Source organism: Ruditapes philippinarum, unplaced genomic scaffold (genome assembly GCF_026571515.1).
Source record: "Ruditapes philippinarum isolate M1 unplaced genomic scaffold, ASM2657151v2 ctg357_1_1_1_1, whole genome shotgun sequence".
NCBI classification, from domain to species: Eukaryota; Metazoa; Mollusca; class Bivalvia; order Venerida; family Veneridae; genus Ruditapes; species Ruditapes philippinarum.
Window position 1 is genome coordinate 480350 of NW_026862101.1, and position 20406 is coordinate 500755.

The 20406-nt window shown below is 34.1% G+C and overlaps 2 protein-coding genes across 2 annotated transcripts; both read right to left on the reverse strand.

Annotated features, from left to right (window-relative positions):
* Window positions 1–210: 210 nt before the first annotated feature.
* On the reverse strand, window positions 211–8295 carry LOC132717938 (uncharacterized). The gene is made up of 4 exons (XM_060701527.1): window positions 8051–8295; window positions 4206–4659; window positions 3492–3686; window positions 211–722 (listed from the first exon to the last, which is right to left on the reverse strand). The coding sequence occupies exons 2-4, from the start codon at window positions 4647–4649 to the stop codon at window positions 366–368; spliced, it is 996 nt and encodes a 331-aa protein (XP_060557510.1). The 5' UTR covers window positions 4650–4659; window positions 8051–8295; the 3' UTR covers window positions 211–365.
* Window positions 8296–13012: 4717 nt separating this feature from the next.
* On the reverse strand, window positions 13013–15848 carry LOC132717917 (uncharacterized). Its single transcript, XM_060701501.1, has 5 exons — window positions 15827–15848; window positions 15176–15346; window positions 14840–15052; window positions 13532–13873; window positions 13013–13158 (listed from the first exon to the last, which is right to left on the reverse strand). The coding sequence occupies exons 1-5, from the start codon at window positions 15846–15848 to the stop codon at window positions 13013–13015; spliced, it is 894 nt and encodes a 297-aa protein (XP_060557484.1).
* Window positions 15849–20406: the final 4558 nt, after the last annotated feature.

Sequence of the window (20406 nt, forward strand, 5' to 3'; positions counted from 1 at the left end):
AAACACAGACATCTCAATAAAACATTCATACAAACACAGACATCTCAATAAAACATTCATACAAACACAGACATCTCAATAAAACATTCATACAAACACAGACATCTCAATAAAACACTCATACAAACACGCAATTTTCAACAAAATACAAATACAAATAAGCACAACTCACAGATAGTTTACAAAAAATCCCCCCCCCCAAAAAAAAAACAACAAAAAAATAAAAACAAAAACCACACTTAAACACACTTATGCAAACACGCAAATCTCAATTTGTACAACTTTACAACACAAAGTAAACATTATCATCGTATATGTGCCAACAGTAAACTTATGGTTACTAAGCATAATTTATTTAGAATATTCTATTTAATGAAAATGCTGTCAAGAGCTGCTATTGAATCCATTTTTACTAAAAACGAAAAACCCTTACTTTCCATTACTTTTCTAAGTCGTACATGGCCTCCTTCGAATTTATCATACTCTATAGAGATAGTTCTTATTTTGATCTTTTCAAAAGGTATATTGTTGAGTATTCCCTCCTCGGCTCCTTCAACATCTAAACTAAAATAGTCAACAGTCAATTGGTTCATAGCAAGTAATATTGAATACAAAGGGAAACATTGTACGGTTATTTCTTTGAATCCTTTCTTTGTCCATTCATCTTCACTAGTTTTATTTTCCACCATCTTTCCGTAGAATGATGTCGGTAGAAATTTAACCTGAAATCAAAGGAGAGGACTATCTCCAAATCAGCTTTCTGACTAACGTCAAATAAAAGTGCATCAATATGTCAAAGTAGACGATTTTAACTGATTGCGTGAATAATTTACATAATAATTTACAGAACAGAATTTAGCATACAACATAGATGTAAATGACGTATACATAAATCTGATAATATTGAAGGAAGAAAAGAAAGCAAAAATCAATGCTATTTCAAATATAAGCAACCCCAATGTTTAAATTGTTTCCGTTCTTTTACAAAAAGAGCAAATTTTGTTTGTTTGGTTTCGTTTTACGGCGCACCAACACAGTAAAAGAAATATGGCGCAGAAACAGGAAAGATGGTTTTGTTTGCATCGGATGTTACAAACGTTCAGCATTACAATGGGCCAGAACCACGTCACGTGTTTTAGCTAAGCGATGCCTAGACTATAATAATTCGAACCCATTTAGACGCCTCTAACGATCACACAGGAAGTGAAAAATGAAAATGTCTTGTATGAAATACAATCATAGAACTTTATTAACTTCAAAGTTTCTTTATGTCTAGAAAAACCTTTTCACATCCATGTATTTATTGTTTATATGATTGATCAAAAGATTTTTGGGCCGAAGGCCGTCTGATTTCATCTTGACTTCCGCTAAAATTAACAGTAAAGAAATGAATATAGGCAGAATTTTCATTGGTCATTTTAACACTTATAGCCTGTTCGATTGATATTTTAGAAGAGCTTCCGTTATAGGTATGTTCGATTGCTCGATGGCAAGAAGTGTTGGAAGAAGATATAAGTCAGAATAAATATAAAAACACAATAATGATATTTTCTAGATGTTTCTAACAGCTTTTCAATAAATAAACGAAATTACATATGACAAATCGCCTTTGTTCGATTAGGTTCCTCTTTTAAGCTGTTCTATTCATTATATTCTCTTCTCGAACAGGGCATAAGACGATTGAAACACACTTTCGACTAATTTACAGTTGCAAAATTCTCCGTGGAATTAGTATACAGTATCTACTAAATGTTTTATTATATATTCCTATTCAAATCAAATTCCATTTTGATTAAAATCAAATAATGTAAGTAATTTTGTTTGAATCTAAGATGGCAATTAACGGGGAAAAATATTTCGGGTAAAAATGAACTGAAATAAAACTATTGAGGACGAATAAAATGTTCTGTTTGCGGTTAACATGGCCAGTGGTACCTTATCTTATGCAAATTAACAAGTTTGACTTCGGCCGAGTACCTTTTTTTAAAGATACTTCTTGTTTGGTTTCAAGCCGCACCGGCACAGTATAAGTCATATGGTGACTTAAAGCTTAACTTGTGGAGGAAGACCTCAGGTGCCACTCCGTGCGTTATTTCAGAAGCAAACGAATTTAAATGATATGCAATATGTCAAATGCTGAGTAGGATACCCTCGACTTAAATGTTAGTATTATCGAAGAAAATAAACTGTATGAAACCAGAAAAATGTGACTGTTTAGCAAAGCAATGCATTTCAAATCGTTTACAATTACGTATTGCTGTCATTAGTTTTCTGTGTCGCGGTAATATAAAACTTAACCAACTGTGATTATAAAGCGTCTGAGAGGTTAACATGTAAGTTACGAAAACATACGATTAACTCGTATTAATTGTCTCTCATTTAATTGGTTTGTTAATCATAATATAACCAATTAAATGAGAGACAATTAATCTAGCCTTATTCAAGAACAGTAAGTGCTTAGTACAATTAACCTGGCATTGGGTAACAAACATTCGTTTTTAAACGAGTGTAAATAAAGATATAGACAAAAGCTGATAATAAAGGAACACCATTTTAAAGATAATATTTCGAAAGCATACACATTTCTTAACCAGTGAGGTTTGTACTAGACACAAGTTCAAGGTCCAGGTCATGGCCGAGATCATTTCATTATCTCATACCATTATTTACATATTGATATTACTTCCTTACCGAAGATAAATTTGCATTATTCAATATGTGCAATCGCACAGATTTCCTTTTATCTATTTTGTTAAATAACATGTTATTTAATAAAAAAGTATTTGTGGTATAATAACCCACTACATGCACAAGTAATGCTTTTATTTTCATTTTCAAAACCTTTTTAATTTTATACTTGTTGTCTTGTTAAAGTTTTTGACTATATACCTGAACTTTCTTTTGCTCCTTTGGTTTTCTGACCATTAGAGCAGTTAAAACGATTATGTATTTTGTATGGAAGTCGAACAAATTTGTTTATAATTTGCTACTTTAATGACAAATGATTTCATATTCAGCGCAGTATTTTATTCAGGTAATAAACATCTAACATGTCCATAAACCATTGTTTAAATGTTAAAAAAAATTCAATTTTGTCTTTTTTAATATTGAAAAAAAATCTTTCTTAGGAATATTGTGCCTTTACTCGAGGTATATTAGAAAACATATCAGTATATGTAATATTGGGTACGGTTTAATGTCCCACCAACACAGTACAGGTCATACGAGTATAGTGACATTCCAGCTTTACTGATTGATGAAATACGATAGACAAGATCAACAAGGAAAGGCGGCGTTCACTGAAAGCAACCCTAATCATTTCAGGCACTATTGAACGGGCACCTGAGTAGAACCACTGCCCTTCGTAAGCTAGCTGGATAGCTTCCTCATATGACAGAATTCAAAGTCTCTGGCGAGATTCGAACCCGCAGTGGTCAGGGGCAAGTGGTTTGATATTATATATCTCCTATAAAAAATAAATGGGATCTTACCGTAGATGGATATGGAACTACGCTAACACATGCATTTAATGTGAATGATTTTCTATTTTTGCTTTTTAATTGCTCGTAGATTTTTGGCTGGGGCTCGATAAGAATACCTGTCCAACCTCTGCGTCTCTCAAAGAACAACGTGTTTGATTGTATTTCCCCGTCATGTGCCCCACTATCAACAAAGAATCCACCTTCCTGTAAATAAGAGTGAAATTACGCCCATCCAATAGTATAAAGTGAGTGAACAGTGAAAGTCAAAATAAGTTTCCATTTTGCCGTTATTCCTTTAAATCTTATAATACACTTTGCAGGAACGATAAATAAATGACATTGGCCAAAGATTTTATATCAATACCCACTAGAATTACCTGCAATGCATAATAAATAAAAAGCGTGGGACAGTCTTTTTACAGTGTAGACAAATTTATATTTAATTTTGATTTTCATTACACCATCAATCTTTTGAAATATAAAGCCAACTCAGCTCAAGGAAATAAAAACGCCTTGCCATAGACTAGATTTCACCCGTTAGGGTAGCAACCGCATAAGTAAACGAAGTATTAACACTTCAGGGCTAAAATAAAAAACATTCTATTGTACTTTTGACAATGATATTAGCTTATCAATTATGCAAGTTCAATTAAGAGAGTATAATGTCTTAACACCACATAATCATATTTCCTTTATAAAACGGTATATACACATATAACTTGCCATATTTTGTAACGTTCCGTCAACAAACATAGCTTGACCATAGGAAGAATCCCATTTGTTCGGCTCTGCGAGTTTGTAAGGCTTGTCGGAGGGTGGCTCTATATAATAATTCCTTATCAAATTCACTAAACGCGGGTCGTCCGGTTTCACCTTTTCTTTATTCAACTTTTCGGTTTCTTTCTTGTAGTCAAAGTTGGGGTCCTTCTGAACATTATACGGGAGATGTGGATATTTGTTTTCTTTGGTCTGTGTCACTTTTATTTTGTTTCTTTCAGTGGTTTCTGTGTTAACTTTTGGTATTTCCCTTACTTTTGGTGTTTCTTTTATATAATTTTTTTTGTTCTCACATTTAGTGATTCTGTTCGGAATCAATAAAAAGAGCACGATTATGACAATGAATAATCCAACAGCCACCTGCATACGTGATGCGTTTGATGAATACATTTTACTCGTGCTGTAATGATAAAACAAAAAAGGATTATCTCACATTGTTTTCAACGTGACTGCACCAGGAGACAATTGTTAGTATATGTATAAAACAAATGACAATGCAATCATCATAATAGAGACTGTCAGTGACAACGGCCGACTGACTTTCAGGATGTCAATTAATTTCGGATTTAGTTTGGATTTTTCAAGTAGTTGCGACGGGTAATTTGCTTGCCACTCTTGAATAAATAGCTCTCACCTGTCCATACAAGTTTTTCATAAGAATGGTTTATTACTTCCCTGTCCCCTTTAAGTTGTTCGGCTTATCACAATCATACTTTGCATTTGATAAAGAGCGATGTCAAACGTTTTTAAAAGTTTACTTAAGGTTAAAATAGGTTTCAACCAACAAAACTTTTTATCCATATTGAAAAATTATTAAAAGTTTAAGATTCAAAATATAATAAACCAAAAAGGTTTTTTCTTTGCAACTAGCCTTAAGAACACACAAAACTGCTGACTCCTTGCAAAATTAGGGAAACTATAGTTTATTAGCATTATGATTTTATTTCATTTTTTCAATCCTACTCTGGGTTTTTGTTCTCTGCTTTGATTGTTTGTATTGCCTTTTTGTCCCTGTATATTTCAACGTCAAATTAACAATATTAGCCAGGTCTGACTTTAAGCTTCTATGTCTTATTGCCCGTGTGATAGATGTTATCAAAACAGGATGTTTAAAAAGAGCTTGTCTTGACTGAAGTATGTAAATGCATTTATGAGGTAACTCTTTTATCTTTAAAAACACAACACAATATACTGAAAATGAATACATAGTTCAGAGCATTGATGTCTTTATTGAACTGTTTGAAATTGATATGAATGTTATCTGTACTGATGTTAGTTTTTTATGAAAGACATACAGCACATCAAAAGGACTTCAATAAAATTTTTGACATGACGGGACTTGAAATATTTGCCCGAGATTTGTATATAATTTGGTGAAGATTTGCACCAATAACGTGTGTTCAGATAATTCCCTCTTCAGTATAATCATTTTTATGATGCAAAATTACCAAAACTGATTAGCATTTCTTTTTTGTCCTTTGAAAAGTGTTTCCATTTCAAGTATTTCACTTAATCTATATAGGAATTTCAAATTTTATGTTTTTAGCCTTTTTGACCTAAGTGGAACTCCTTTTTAAACGACATGGAGAGGTTAATGTGTCCTTTAAACATATTTGCATGGGATTTTTATCCCTTGACCTTTCCTAAAAGTAGTTTTGCATTGCGGTAGGATTAACGGAGTTTTTTCCTCATCAAAGGGTATCTCAAATAGTGCCATAAATTATCAAATTATCATGACATGCTTTAAGTTTGTGGGAAGTGCAAATGTAAAACAAAAGGACAATTGATATATTGATAATTGCTTGAGTTGTCCTTTTAATCATTTCTGTTCTTTGAAAAAAATATTCTTTTCTAAGAATAACAAGTGTATTAAAATATTTGTTTCTATATAAACATTTCCATTAATAATATTTGCTTTATTTCAAGGAGTCCGAGAGAGCTTCTTGATAAGCTTTTACTTTTCTACTCAATTCTTGTAATTTAATTGTGTACACGTATATGTGTTTGATTGAAACAAAATACTGTTCACACTCAGACAGTTGTTGATTTCGCCTAAGAGTTTCTTTCAATGATAAGTCAAAATTTGTTTTTACGAACGACTAAACAGGATCAATATAAAGTACAAATAATATTTTAGGAGGATGACTTTATTGGCAATGTTTTTTTTTAAAAATTTGCAGTCCATTGTTCTGGCAGCGATCATTGTAGCTTTTTATAAATTATAGACAAAACTCCTGGCCCCGTGTTAACAAAGATCTAAGGATCAGGATCAAGATCAGGATCAAATTTAAAAACTCAAATATTCTCCATTGTTTCTCAAATATTAAGCAATAACTTGATCAACTTGGACTTGATATAGCATGTTTGAGAACCTTAAGAATAAATGTATTGTTATTTTGTTTCAAGATAATGGCATTTTACAGTTGATCCAAATATTGATTTTAATTCTAAAGTTGATCAATATTTTGATTAGATTATTTTTGTATTTGTTTTGTTATTCGTCGATTTATCCAAATACATATGAGCCGCGTCACAACAAAACCAGCATAATGGGTTTGCGACCAGCATGGATCCAGACCAGCCTGCGCATCCGCAGAGTCTGATCAGGATCCATGCTTTTCGCTATCAGTTTCTCTACTTGTTATAGGGTCTGTAAGCGAACAGCATGGATCCTGATCAGACTGCGCGGATGCGCAGGCTGGTCTGGATCCATGCTGGTCGCAAACACACTATGTTGGTTTTGTCGTGACGCGGCTCATATTTGTTTCTTTGCAAATACGCATTTGTTTTACATTTTGAATATGTACTATTCAATTCTAGAAAAAATGATCAATTTTAGTTTGATAAAGCAATGAAAATAAAGCCAGGATCATTTCATCCTGATCTTTTCTTTGTAAACATGGGGCCAGTTGCATCTTTTTAAAAATTACTCCAGATTAGAATTTAACTCCGATTAGCCTTTTTTTCTTCATATAATAGGTTAACTAAAATATTAAAATCGATATGATTTAGTCATTTAATCATGTCGTTTACCATTCCAATGATATGTGTATTGCTCGTCTAAACCGTCCTATTGTAAATTGCTTTATTTGTATTCTTACCAACATATCTCGAAATATTTTGTGAAACAAATACTTGAAGAATCAAATGTGTTCATCGCCCGTCTGAATTATAACAGCTTTTATGGTGCACAACCATTTAGCCTTGTTAAGTATTGCCACTGAATTGTCTTTAAAAAATGATACATAAACAGATGGAAAGCTTCACATCTGACGATTATTTAAATATTATACATATATTTAACATTATGAAATATCTAATAGTTTGATTGTTTATTGAAATCAGTCAGGAAAAGAATTATACAGGGGAGGTTATAGAAATAAATGATAACGAGTAAAATAATTCCTGTAACTCTAAAAATACCAAAGAAGATATCGAATAAAAAAGGTATTTTTCAAATTTAGGCCATGTTTTAAAACAAAACAAAATATTACACGTTTTTTGCCTTACATGCTAAGCAGACACCAATGTTAAATGCTTACTTCTCGTCACTAAAATTGATTCTTGATACAAATACATCAATGGTGAAATTATCAATTAATGCATGTACTTATACATTGTTTATACTGAACATTTTAATATTTATAATATGTACTAACTAGTATAACTTTATTTTCTTATTTTATGTCACAATGAATTGAAATGATGGATCAATATCAGTTACATTAAACTATGCTTTCTTTTATTTTGATAGATCCAGTGTAACAGAAAGAAAAATAAAACGAACTTACTGAAATCTTTTGAGATGACAGCGTCCAAATAACTAAGCGATGTTCAGCGGAAACAATCTACTAGTATTCCTTACGTACCATTAAAATACGAAAATGAGTAATCTAGTAATGCACAATAGAAGTTAGAGAAAAAATCTAAGCCAACATAGCCTATTTTGATAAATAATCTTATCACAGAAATACGTATCTATTCATACAAATTGATCACTTGCACAAAGCGGAAAACTGAAATGCACGTTTTCGTTATCAACACCAGTCTTGACCTCGTTTTTATCTCAACACGCTGCACTATGCATTTGTTGTGTCACATTCTTACGTCACCGTAATCTATAATGCAAGTTAGAATGTATGACCATTTTAATGCATTTACACCGCTTTGAAGAGTATTAAAATAGGTTACAAATACTGTCAACTCCATTTAAGGTTGTGGGCTCAAACCCTAACAGGGTGGATTTTTTTTCTTGTTTTCTTTCTTCCTTTTTAGCTCACCTGAGCATATGCTCAGGGTGAGCTATTAGGATCACTCTTCGTCCATCGTCTGTCGTCCGATGTACGTCGTCCGTTGTCCGTTCACACTTTTACAACGACATCTCCTCTGAAACCATAAGGCAGATCATAATGAAACTTCACAGGGATGTTCCTTGTGTGAAGCCTTAACAAAGTTGTTCAAAGAATTCCATTCCATGCAGAACTCTGGTTGCCATGGCAACCGAATGAAAAAAACTTTATATATCTTCTTTTAAAAAGCCCTAAGAGCTAGAGCTTAGATATTTGGCATGAAACATCTTCTAGTGAGTGTCTACCAAGTTTGTTAAAAAAAAGCCCTGGGTCAAAATTGGCCCCGCCCCAGGGGGTCATTGATTTTCCCTATATACATATAGTAAAAACTTAAAAAATATTCTTTTAAAGAACCCAAAGAGCTAGAGCTTAGATATTTAGCATGAGACATCTTCTAATGAGTGTCTACCAAGTTTGTTCAAATAAAAGCCACGGGGTCAAAATTGGCCCAGCCCCAGGGGTCATTGATTTTCCTTATATGTGTATAGCAAAAACTTAAAAATGTTCTTTGAAAAAACCCAAATAGCTAGAGTTTAGATATTAAGCATGAAACATCTTCTAGTTAGTGTCTACAAAGTTTGTTCAAATAAAAGCACTGGGGTCAAAACTGGCCCCGCTCGAGGGTTGTAATTGTTTTTAACTATCTACCAAGTTTGTTCAAATAAAAGCCCTTGGGATAAAATAGGTCCTGCCGGGGGGGGGGGGGCGCAGAGGGAAGATCATTGTTTTTCATTATATGTGTGTAGTAAAAACTTCACAGCATGAAACATCTTCTAATGGGTGTCTTCCAAGTTTGTTCAAATAAAAGCCCTGGGGTTTTAACTGGCCCCAATCCGGGGGCCTATATACAGGTGAGCGACCTCATGGCCATCATGACCCTCCTGTTTAACATTGTTTATGTATCATTCAGATCCTCTTTTCAAAGAAAAAATGATTGGTATCCATTGGCTAACTAATGCAATGTTTTTACAAATTTGGTACCTGAAGTCTCATTAAATTAAACTGCACTGTTAAACTATTTAAAATTTAACAAGATCAATCTATTCATATACTTCTGAAAAAAAATGGACAAACTTTGAAAATTGAGTAAATTTACGGGGGACACTTTAGCAAGAAATTGGTAAAATAAGTGTTTCAGATGGGTGGGTAGGGTAACAGTTTTAACTATATTTCAAACAGTTTGATTAGAAATAACCATTACTTCAGCCGTTCGTAAGTTGAATGGTATTAATTGTTAAGGAACAAGTTTTTCATAAGGTTGATATGAAAGATTATTAAGAGTCTCCATACGACATCGTATTTCTTAAAACAGCTCTTGTAATATCCAAGTTTTATTAAGACAAGTCTCCCTCAGATTTATTTGTTTCTAATAGTACCTATTGGTATGAAAGTACCTTACGGATACATACATCAAGATAAATACTTAGGTCCAAGAGCTTAAAACATAAAAATTAAAAAAAACAACCTGATATTGATTAACTTGAGCAATTTAAACGGGAAAATATGTAGAATAATTATAAACATACATGTATATACCCAGAATTTAATTGAAAAAGCGTGTAATAGCTTGTTATTGTTAAGTCATTTTCACTTTACAAATGATTATTCTGGTAAAAACGAGTGAATGAATAGTCTACAATTTTGCACACAAGTTATTGGTACATTGTAAAAAAAAAACTCGAAAAAAAAACATCCATGTCCTGTTATGTTATGAAACCTCAGTGAAGTCTCTAAAATATATGTGTACGTATTCTTGGTTTCCACAAGAAATATCCGAGATGTTCAAGTAGCGAGGTATAAAAAAACTAGTGATTTCATGGCAGTGTTACATGCACTACTAGACCACAATGCACCCTTTAAGCCTGTCTTTTACTTTATATTGCTATTAAAATATACCCTGTCAAGCAGGAAGGACTTTTTTATTGAAGAATATTGCATTCAATGGTCATTTAGCACTGAAATTATGGAATTTCGTTTGATAAGATTTAAAAAATGTTCCAATTTTCACAACGTGTAAAAATAGATCTTTGTTATGTGTGTTTGCTATGAAAGCATGCTAAAACTATGTTTTCTGTACTATAAACAGAAGTTTTTTTCGGGTATGCTTAGTTAAATTATATCAATTTGTATAAAATCTCGATTTTGTTTTTTATTAATTGGTTTGTTAACCTACTTGACCGGGTTGTTCAAAACATTGGTTAAAATTAACCAATGGATAGCTTATCCACTGGCTAAATCCTTAACCAGCGGCCAGCTATCCAGTGGATAAAATTTCATTGTTCGACAGGTGGTTAGTACACTGGCTACCTAACCAGTGGATATTTTATTTATTTATTTCTGTTATTTTTTACAAAAAGTTGCTTGTTAGCCAATCATGGAAAGGCATTTCAAAGCTATTTATAGATTATATAATAATACTCTATATTACCTGTTTAGGTGTTAAAATTCAATTGCATAGTCACTTATGTGTTAATGTATATAGGGACTTCCAAAATATGTATAAATCAGAGCGGGCGCTGTGGTGCAGTGGTAACACTGTCTGTGTACAAGTCTAGCGGTTGCGAGTTCGATACCCCGCTTCTCCATAAAAATACTAACAATCTTTCGTATGATAAAATTAGAAAAATGACTCTTGTAATGGCAATTTCAACATTGAAGGTTAACAAAAACTAGTTATTTCTTCTGGAGTTATTAAGGACACAACTTACACAGTACACACACACTGACATGACACGCTCACACACTGACATGACAAACACAGGACACAACACTCACACACTGACATGACACGCTCACACAATGACATGACAAACACAGGACACAACACTCACACACTGACATGACACGCTAACACACTGACATGACAAACACAGGACACAACACTCACACACTGACATGACACGCTCACACAATGACATGACACTAATAGCACACACACACTGACATGACGCACACAAGACAAACTCACACGCTGACATGACACGCTCACACAATGACATGACACTTATAGCACACACACACTGACATGACGGACACAAGACAAACTCACACGCTGACATGACACGCTCACACAATGACATGACACTTATAGCACACACACACACTGACATGACGGACACAAGACAAACTCACACGCTGACATGACACGCTCACACAATGACATGACACTAATAGCACACACACACTGACATGACGCACACAAGACAAACTCACACGCTGACATGACACGCTCACACAATGACATGACACTAATAGCACACACACACTGACATGACGCACACAAGACAAACTCACACGCTGACATGACACATACATGACACTTATCACACACTAACATGACGCTTACTCACACACTGACCTGACACATCAAGAACAAACTCACATACTGACATGACACACACATGACACTTCTCCACACTGACATGACACACACAGGACACAATTCACACACCAACATGAAGCACACAGTACACATTCAAACACTGACTTAACATAAACACAGGGCACAACTAACATACTGACATGACAAACAAATGACACACTCACACGCTGACATGACACACACACATGACACTACTCACACACTGACATGACACACACAGGCACACTGACATGACACGCTCACACACTGGCATTACACACACAGGACACAACACTCACACACTGACATGACACGCTCACACAATGACATGACACTAACAGGACACACACACTGACATGACGCACACAAGACAAACTCACACGCTGACATGACACATACATGACACTTTTATCACACTTACATGAACCACACTTACACACTGACATGACACACTCACACACTGACATGACACATCAAGAACAAACTCACATACTGACATGACACACACATGACACTTCTAAACACAGACATGTGTACCAAATCATATTCTACTTCAGTCTATAGGACACCTTGTCCTTTATGTCCGTTTGCTGGTTAATACAGAAAAATACTCATACCTATTCCCTTTATAACAGTGTGAAGGCAAATGTCAATAGATCAATATAAAAACTTTCATTTTTCTTCGTAGCCTATAGGTAGATATCTGAAATATCCTTGTCCTTTATCACGGTCTATAAGTAAATGTCTAATATCTCCTCGTTCTTTATCAGGTCATTAAGTAAATATCTGAAATCTCCTCGTCCTTAATAACGGTCTATAAGTAAATATCTGAAATCTCCTCGTCCTTTATCACGGTGTATAAGTAAATATCTGAAATCTCCTCGTTCTTTGACAGGTCTGTAAGTAAATATCTGAAATCTCCTCGTCCTTAATCAGGTCTATATGTAAATATCTAATATCTCCTCGTCCTTTATCAGGTCTATAAGTAAATATCTGAAATCTCCTCGTCCTTCATCACGGTCTATAAGTAAATGTCTGAAATCTCATCGTCCTTCATCACGGTCTATAAGTAAATATCTGAAATCTCCTCGTCCTTCATCACGGTCTATAAGTAAATGTCTGATATCTCCTCGTCCTTTATCTCGTTCTATAAGTAAATATCTGATATCTCCTCGTCCTTTATCACGGTCTATAAGTAAATGTCTGAAATCTCCTCGTCATTTATCAGGTCTATAAGTAAATATCTGATATCTCCTCGTCCTTCATCACGGTCTACAAGTAAATATCTGATATCTCCTCGTCCTTTATCAGGTCTATAAGTAAATATCTGATATCTCCTCGTCCTTTATCTCGGTCTATAAGTAAATATCTGATATCTCCTCGTCCTTCATCACGGTCTATAAGTAAATATCTGAAATCTCATCGTCCTTCATCACGGTCTATAAGTAAATATCTGAAATCTCCTCGTCTTTCATCACGGTCTATAAGTAAATATCTGATAACTCCTCGTCCTTCATAACGGTCTATAAGTAAATATCTGATATCTCCTCGTCCTTTTTAACGGTGTATAAGTAAATGTCTGAAATCAATCTCCTCGTCCTTTATCAGGTCTATAAGTAAATATCTGAAATCTCTTCGTCCTTCATCACCGTCTATAAGTAAATGACTGATATCTGCTCGTCCTTTATCACGGTGTATAAGTAAATATCTGAAATCTGCTCGTCCTTTATCACGGTGTATAAGTAAATATCTGATATCTCCTCGTCCTTTATCACGGTCTATAAGTAAATATCTGATATCTCCTCGTCCTTTATCACGGTCTATAAGTAAATATCTGAAATCTCCTCGTCCTTTATCTCGATCTATAAGTAAATATCTGATATCTCCTCGTCCTTTATCACGGTCTATAAGTAAATGTCTGAAATCTCATCGTCCTTCATCACGGTCTATAAGTAAATATCTGAAATCTCCTAGTCCTTTATCTCGGTCTATAAGTAAATATCCGAAATCTCCTTGTCCTTTATCACGGTCTATAAGTAAATGTCTGAAATCTCCTTGTCCTTTATAAGGTCTATAAGTAAATATCTGAAATCTCCTTGTCCTTTATCACGGTCTAAAAGTAAATATCTGAAATCTCCTCGTCCTTTATCACGGTCTATAGTAAATATCTGGAAATCTCCTCGTCCTTTATCACGGTCTATAAGTAAATATCTGGAAATCTACTCGTCCTTTATCACGGTCTATAGTAAATATCTGAAATCTCCTCGTCCTTTATCACGGTCTATAAGTAAATATCTGAAATCTCCTCGTCCTTTATCACGGTCTATAAGTAAATATCTGGAAATCTCCTCGTCCTTTATCACGGTCTATAAGTAAATATCTGATATCTCCTCGTCCTTTATCTCGGTCTATAAGTAAATGTCTGAAATCTCACTCGTCCTTCATCACGGTCTATAAGTAAATATCTGAAATCTCCTCGTCCTTTATCACGGTCTATAAGTAAGTATCTGAAATCTCCTCGTCCTTTATCACGGTCTATAAGGTAAATATCTGAAATCTCCTCGTCCTTTATCACGGTCTATAAGTAAATATCTGGATATCTCCTCGTCCTTTATCACGGTCTATAAGTAAATGTCTGAAATCTCATCGTCCTTCATCACGGTCTATAAGTAAATATCTGAAATCTCCTCGTCCTTTATCACGGTCTATCAGTAAATGTCTGATATCTCCTCGTCCTTTACCTCGGTCATTAAGTAAATATCTGATATCTCCTCGTCCTTTATCTCGGTCTATAAGTAAATGTCTGAAATCTCATCGTCCTTCATCACGGTCTATAAGTAAATATCTGAAATCTCATCGTCCTTCATCACGGTCTATAAGTAAATATCTGAAATCTCCTCGTCCTTTATCACGGTCTATAAGTAAATATCTGATATCTCCTCGTCCTTTATCACGGTCTATAAGTAAATGTCTGAAATCTCCTCGTCCTTTATCACGGTCTATAAGTAAATGTCTGAAATCTCCTCGTCCTTTATCTCGGTCTATAAGTAAATATCTGATATCTCCTCGTCCTTTATCACGGTCTATAAGTAAATGTCTGAAATCTCATCGTCCTTCATCACGGTCTATAAGTAAATATCTGAAATCTCCTCGTCCTTTATCACGGTCTATAAGTAAATGTCTGAAATCTCATCGTCCTTCATCACGGTCTATAAGTAAATATCTGATATCTCCTCGTCCTTTATCACGGTCTATAAGTAAATATCTGATATCTCCTCGTCCTTTATCTCGGTCTATAAGTAAATATCTGAAATCTCCTCGTCCTTTATCTCGTTCTATAAGTAAATATCTGATATCTCCTCGTCCTTTATCACGGTCTATAAGTAAATGTCTGAAATCTCCTCGTCCTTTATATTAGTCTTAGGTAAATTTTATATCTGAAAATATCCTTGTCCTTTGTCTAAGTATGTGAGGCAATAAAAAGAAATACTCTTTGATCATTATCACAGTCTTTAGGATATATCAGTAGTTTAATATATATAAAAATCTATTTTATTGTTTTCAGTCCATTCTGGAATTTTGCTTGTACTTCATCACAATCTGTAAGTCAATATCTGGAAATCTACTTGCTCTATATAACAGTCTATAGGTAAATAAATGTCTGGAAATTTCCTTGTCATTTATCTTAGGCCATAGGTAAACATATTGAAATTTTCTTGTCCATTATCTAGGGCTACGTAAATATATGGACATTTTCTTGTCCATTATCTCAGACTAAGGTAAATTTATGGAAATTTCCTTGTCATTTATATCAGGCTATAGGTAAATATATGGAAATTTTCTTGTTTTTTTATCACAGGCCACATCAGGTAAATACATTGTAACTGGAAATCTCCTTGTCCATTAGTGGTATGGAATGCTATCTTTAAAATAAATGATGTCAATATTACTAAATTAAAATAACCTGTGAGAAGTTTTAATCGATATAAGATCAACTAACCATAGCAAAAAAATATTATACTGTTTAGAAGGTCACCGAAGTGTTCGGACGCACATTGAAAAAAAATCCTATCTGATTAAAATAGTCTTTGATTTAAACGTTAATATTAATATGGTTAAGCAGAGGACAAATTAAGCAGAGGACAAATTAAGCTTGGAAAACTATCTGTATTTCAAAAAATATGCGTTTACAATTAAGTATTTTCATCGTTGTATTTTCTATTGCGGGTGGATTTTCATCTCGGGTAAAAGGAACTAGTAACAGTATATTGGTGTCTTATGATGGACCGCCAGCTGATTTAGAAGATAAACTAGGTCTCAAATTAAGGAGGAAGGTATTATTTTAACATTTTGAACATAGCCGACTTAAAATTAACATATAATGGTATTTAAAAGTCACATTTCAATTATTTAATCAAAAGGGGTACACGAATTGGCGCACGCTGATGATTAAACAAAATGACGTTCGTGACGTCACAATATGAATGAAAACTTTCACCAGCGTAATTGTTTCTGAAGGGTAGTCTTTTGAGTGTCTCTGTATTATATAACCACAACCATTATTCTGTTTGTAATGATGATGCAAGAAAGAAAGTGATCATCTTTTCGCTCCATTCTCCGTATAAGGGTCCGAGAGCCGGTGTAACGTTGTAAAGTGACCCCAATAGAATAATGTCATCTGTCATTATTTTATATAAAATACTGACCCTCTTCTATAAGATACTGACCCCCTTATATATAAAATAATTACACCTTATTTTTATCTGTAAAATATTGGCCCCACCTTACATACTCTATAAAGACATTGTAATATTATGCGTATACTTGTTGTTGTGCCTGTTGCTGCTTTCGGTACTGCTGCTGATACCCTCGCGACAGCAGCTGACAAAACAACGGTAAGATAGGTCCGCTAAGAACAAGCGAACATCTTATAAAAAGGACATCTTATAAAAATGAAATTCTAAGTATTGTCTAATGGAAATTCTACTATCCGAAAAAGTGTTCATTTTTAGTGGAAACACTGAGTTTCGGTAAAGTGCAAGTTCAAAGCCCAAAAGAGGCAATTAATCTTTTGTTTTCTTTTTTCTTCACATTTTGCCTTCATCTATACAGTTCAGCTATAAAGGCAATCATCTTTTTATATGTAATTAGGTATTTTGACTGAGAGAAAAATCAAATCTTTATCAATTCAATTTTATTGTACTGAAAGTAACAAATTCCGCGCAAGTAAAGCATACATTTATAATCTGAATTTTCTAAAAGCTGCACCCTTACACAATTATGACAGGGTCTTTCAAATAGATTCCATTTGAAAGACCCTGGTTATGCTTAGTGTGTAAAAGCGTTCGTTGGACCCGAAAAAGTCGTTTAATGTTGTTCTTAGTTACTTTTCAATTTACATGTAATTTATGAATGTTACATTTCATTAAGACAGTGCTTCCTGAGAACATGAAGTTTTACACTAATTTATATTCAGCATAATTGAAGTCAGCTTAATAGGGTGATAAATGGCTGATCATGAGCAAAGAAAGCCATATGCATGGCCCACGATAATGTTGTTAGAACTTTTGGCCCAACCCTTTTGTATGTTCACTTGATTATGTCTGTAAAATTATGAAATTGTATATTGTGTATATATTTATACAATAAAATATTATTAAACTAAAGCCATATGCATGTATATCGTGTAAATAGAAACCAACAAATGTGCAATAATAATTGGTTTGAAGTTTTTATGATTTATGATTTACCTTCAAGTTAGCAAAGAATAAACATTTATGAAACTCTTAATACACGAATCAATGTTGTTAAAAAAGAGGAAATGAATACATACTATATAAAATGATTTGGAAATAAACTCATATTGATAATGCACTCAAAACATGTTCGAAATTGAAATGCTGTTTTTATAAGCTGAACGCTATAACCACTGCACTTATTAAGGTTTACAATTATTCTATTTTATTGCAACACAAGGGACATCTGTGATGACATGTGTCGTCTCATGATAGCCATAACTCGGCAAAAAATCATTCAACAAAAAACTGTGTGCAATATGCACACGAATTTGAGCTATCGGTCAATCTTGTAAAGTTCCATTGAAATTACATTAGTGGTATTACAGGAGTAGTCCGGACAAATTTCAAAATTAAAATCATGAAAAGCAAAACAGCAATGCACCGAGATGCAGAACTAGACATAGTATTGTGTCTCATGATAGCCATAACTCGGCAAAAATCATAAGGGGCATAATTATGTAAAAGAGCAAATCAGAGTTATGGGACTTGTGCCAATCATCTAAGATAATCACAGAGAACAAGTGTGAGAAGTTTCAATCCATTCCCTTCAGTAGTTATGGAGATACCAGCTTACATGCACAAACTTAACCAAGAATTTCTAAGTCGAAAAAGGGGAATAATTATATAAAAAAGCAAATCAGAGTTATGGGACGTGTGCCGATCATCTTAGATAATCACAGAGAACAAGTGTGTGAAGTTTCAATCCATTCCCTTCAGTAGTTATGGAGATACCAGCTTACACGTAAAAATTTAACCAAGAATTTCTAAGTGGAAAAAGGGGCATAATTATGTAAAAAAGCAAATCAGAGTTATGGAACTTGTGCCAATCATCTTAGATAATCACAGAGAACAAGTGTGTGAAGTTTCAATCCATACCCTTTAGTAGTTATGGAGATAGCATCTTACATGCAAAAACTTAACCAAGAATTTCTAAGTGGAAAAAGGGGCATAATTATGTAAAAAAATCAAATCAGAGTTATGGGACTTGTGCCAATCATCTAAGATAATCACAGAGAACAAGTGTGAGAAGTTTCAATCCATTCCCTTCAGTAGTTATGGAGATACCAGCTTACATGCACAAACTTAACCAAGAATTTCTAAGTAGAAAAAGGGGAATAATTATATAAAAAAGCAAATCAGAGTTATGGGACGTGTGCCGATCATCTTAGATAATCACAGAGAACAAGTGTGTGAAGTTTCAATCCATTCCCTTCAGTAGTTATGGAGATACCAGCTTACATGCACAAACTTAACCAAGAATTTCTAAGTCGAAAAGGGGCATAATTATATAAAAAAGCAAATCAGAGTTATGGGACTTGTGCCAATCATCTTAGATAATCACAGAGAAAAAGTGTGTGAAGTTTTATTCCCTTCCCTTCAGTAGTTATAGAGATACCAGCTTACATACAAAAACTTAACCACAGGGACGCCGACACCGACAAATGGGTGACTGCATTAGCTCGATTATTCTGCGAATAGTCGAGCTAAAAATAGAGCTAAACCTACTTCGGTTGATGTTGTTTAGATATTTCCAAGTTTTTCCTTTTCATATTAGCATATCTGCTTTATATATTTACCATGAGTGCAGTGTTACGTAAGCATTTTGAAACTGGAAACGGTATCTGGTCAGAATTTAAGAAAAGGCTAACGGTCTCATTTTAAAGAAGAAAATATTCCATTTTCTAGAATGTTAAAAAACAATAGAGGCATGCTAAAGGACTATGTTTTATAAAAACTATAAAAGTGATGCCAAAAATCCTTTATATTTTTATGACGAATAAGATACTCATAAGTACCCATTTATACATGTACCCCAAAAATAAGGCGAAGTGATGTGGTCGATAGCCTAATAGTTTTATTACCTTTGAGCATATAAATCGTGCTGCAGTCGAATGACCCTAGCCGTTGTCATTTGTAGAAAATGCTAATACTCTACTCTTTATGTATAGATCAAGTTCATTTATATTCTCCTGCAGAATGAGGATAGGCTACGGTTATAGTAGCTAGAAACCATTCCGTCCGATAGTAGTGAAAAGATTCGGTCACAAGCACGGACATGTGACATTACACATTTTCCATCTGAGGAAAATTATATTGACAATGTATCTTTTAACGAGTCCAATAAGGGCTTTATAGTTTGGATGGGAGGGGGCGGTCGCTATACTACAGGGGGTCGCTATTCTATGTGAGGATCATTTTTCTTCGTATGGGAGTCATATTCCCTAGCTTATGCCAGATTTGTAAAAGAAGTGATGGATATGTGATCAGTTTTGTTTAAAAATCAATTTCTTGTCTGCCTTATTACAAGTCAGACGTGCTATCATATGAGGAAACATCGTTTTAGTACGGCATAGATGTAATCATTACCTGTTTCAGGTTCTCACCAGTTATGAGTTTATTGTTCCTTCCTCGGTTGATATAGACCAGCTTATCGAATCTCATCGTGAGGTAAGTTTATTGTTCCGCCCTCGGTTGATATAGACCAGCTTATCGAATCTCATCGTGAGGTAAGGACATTTGTTCAAATGTTGGTCTTTAGGAAAGGAAATTTGTCCAAATGTTGGTCGTGAGGTAAGGGTATTTGTTCTAGACGTTGGTCTTGAGGTAAGGATATTTGTTATAGACGTTGGTCTTAAGGT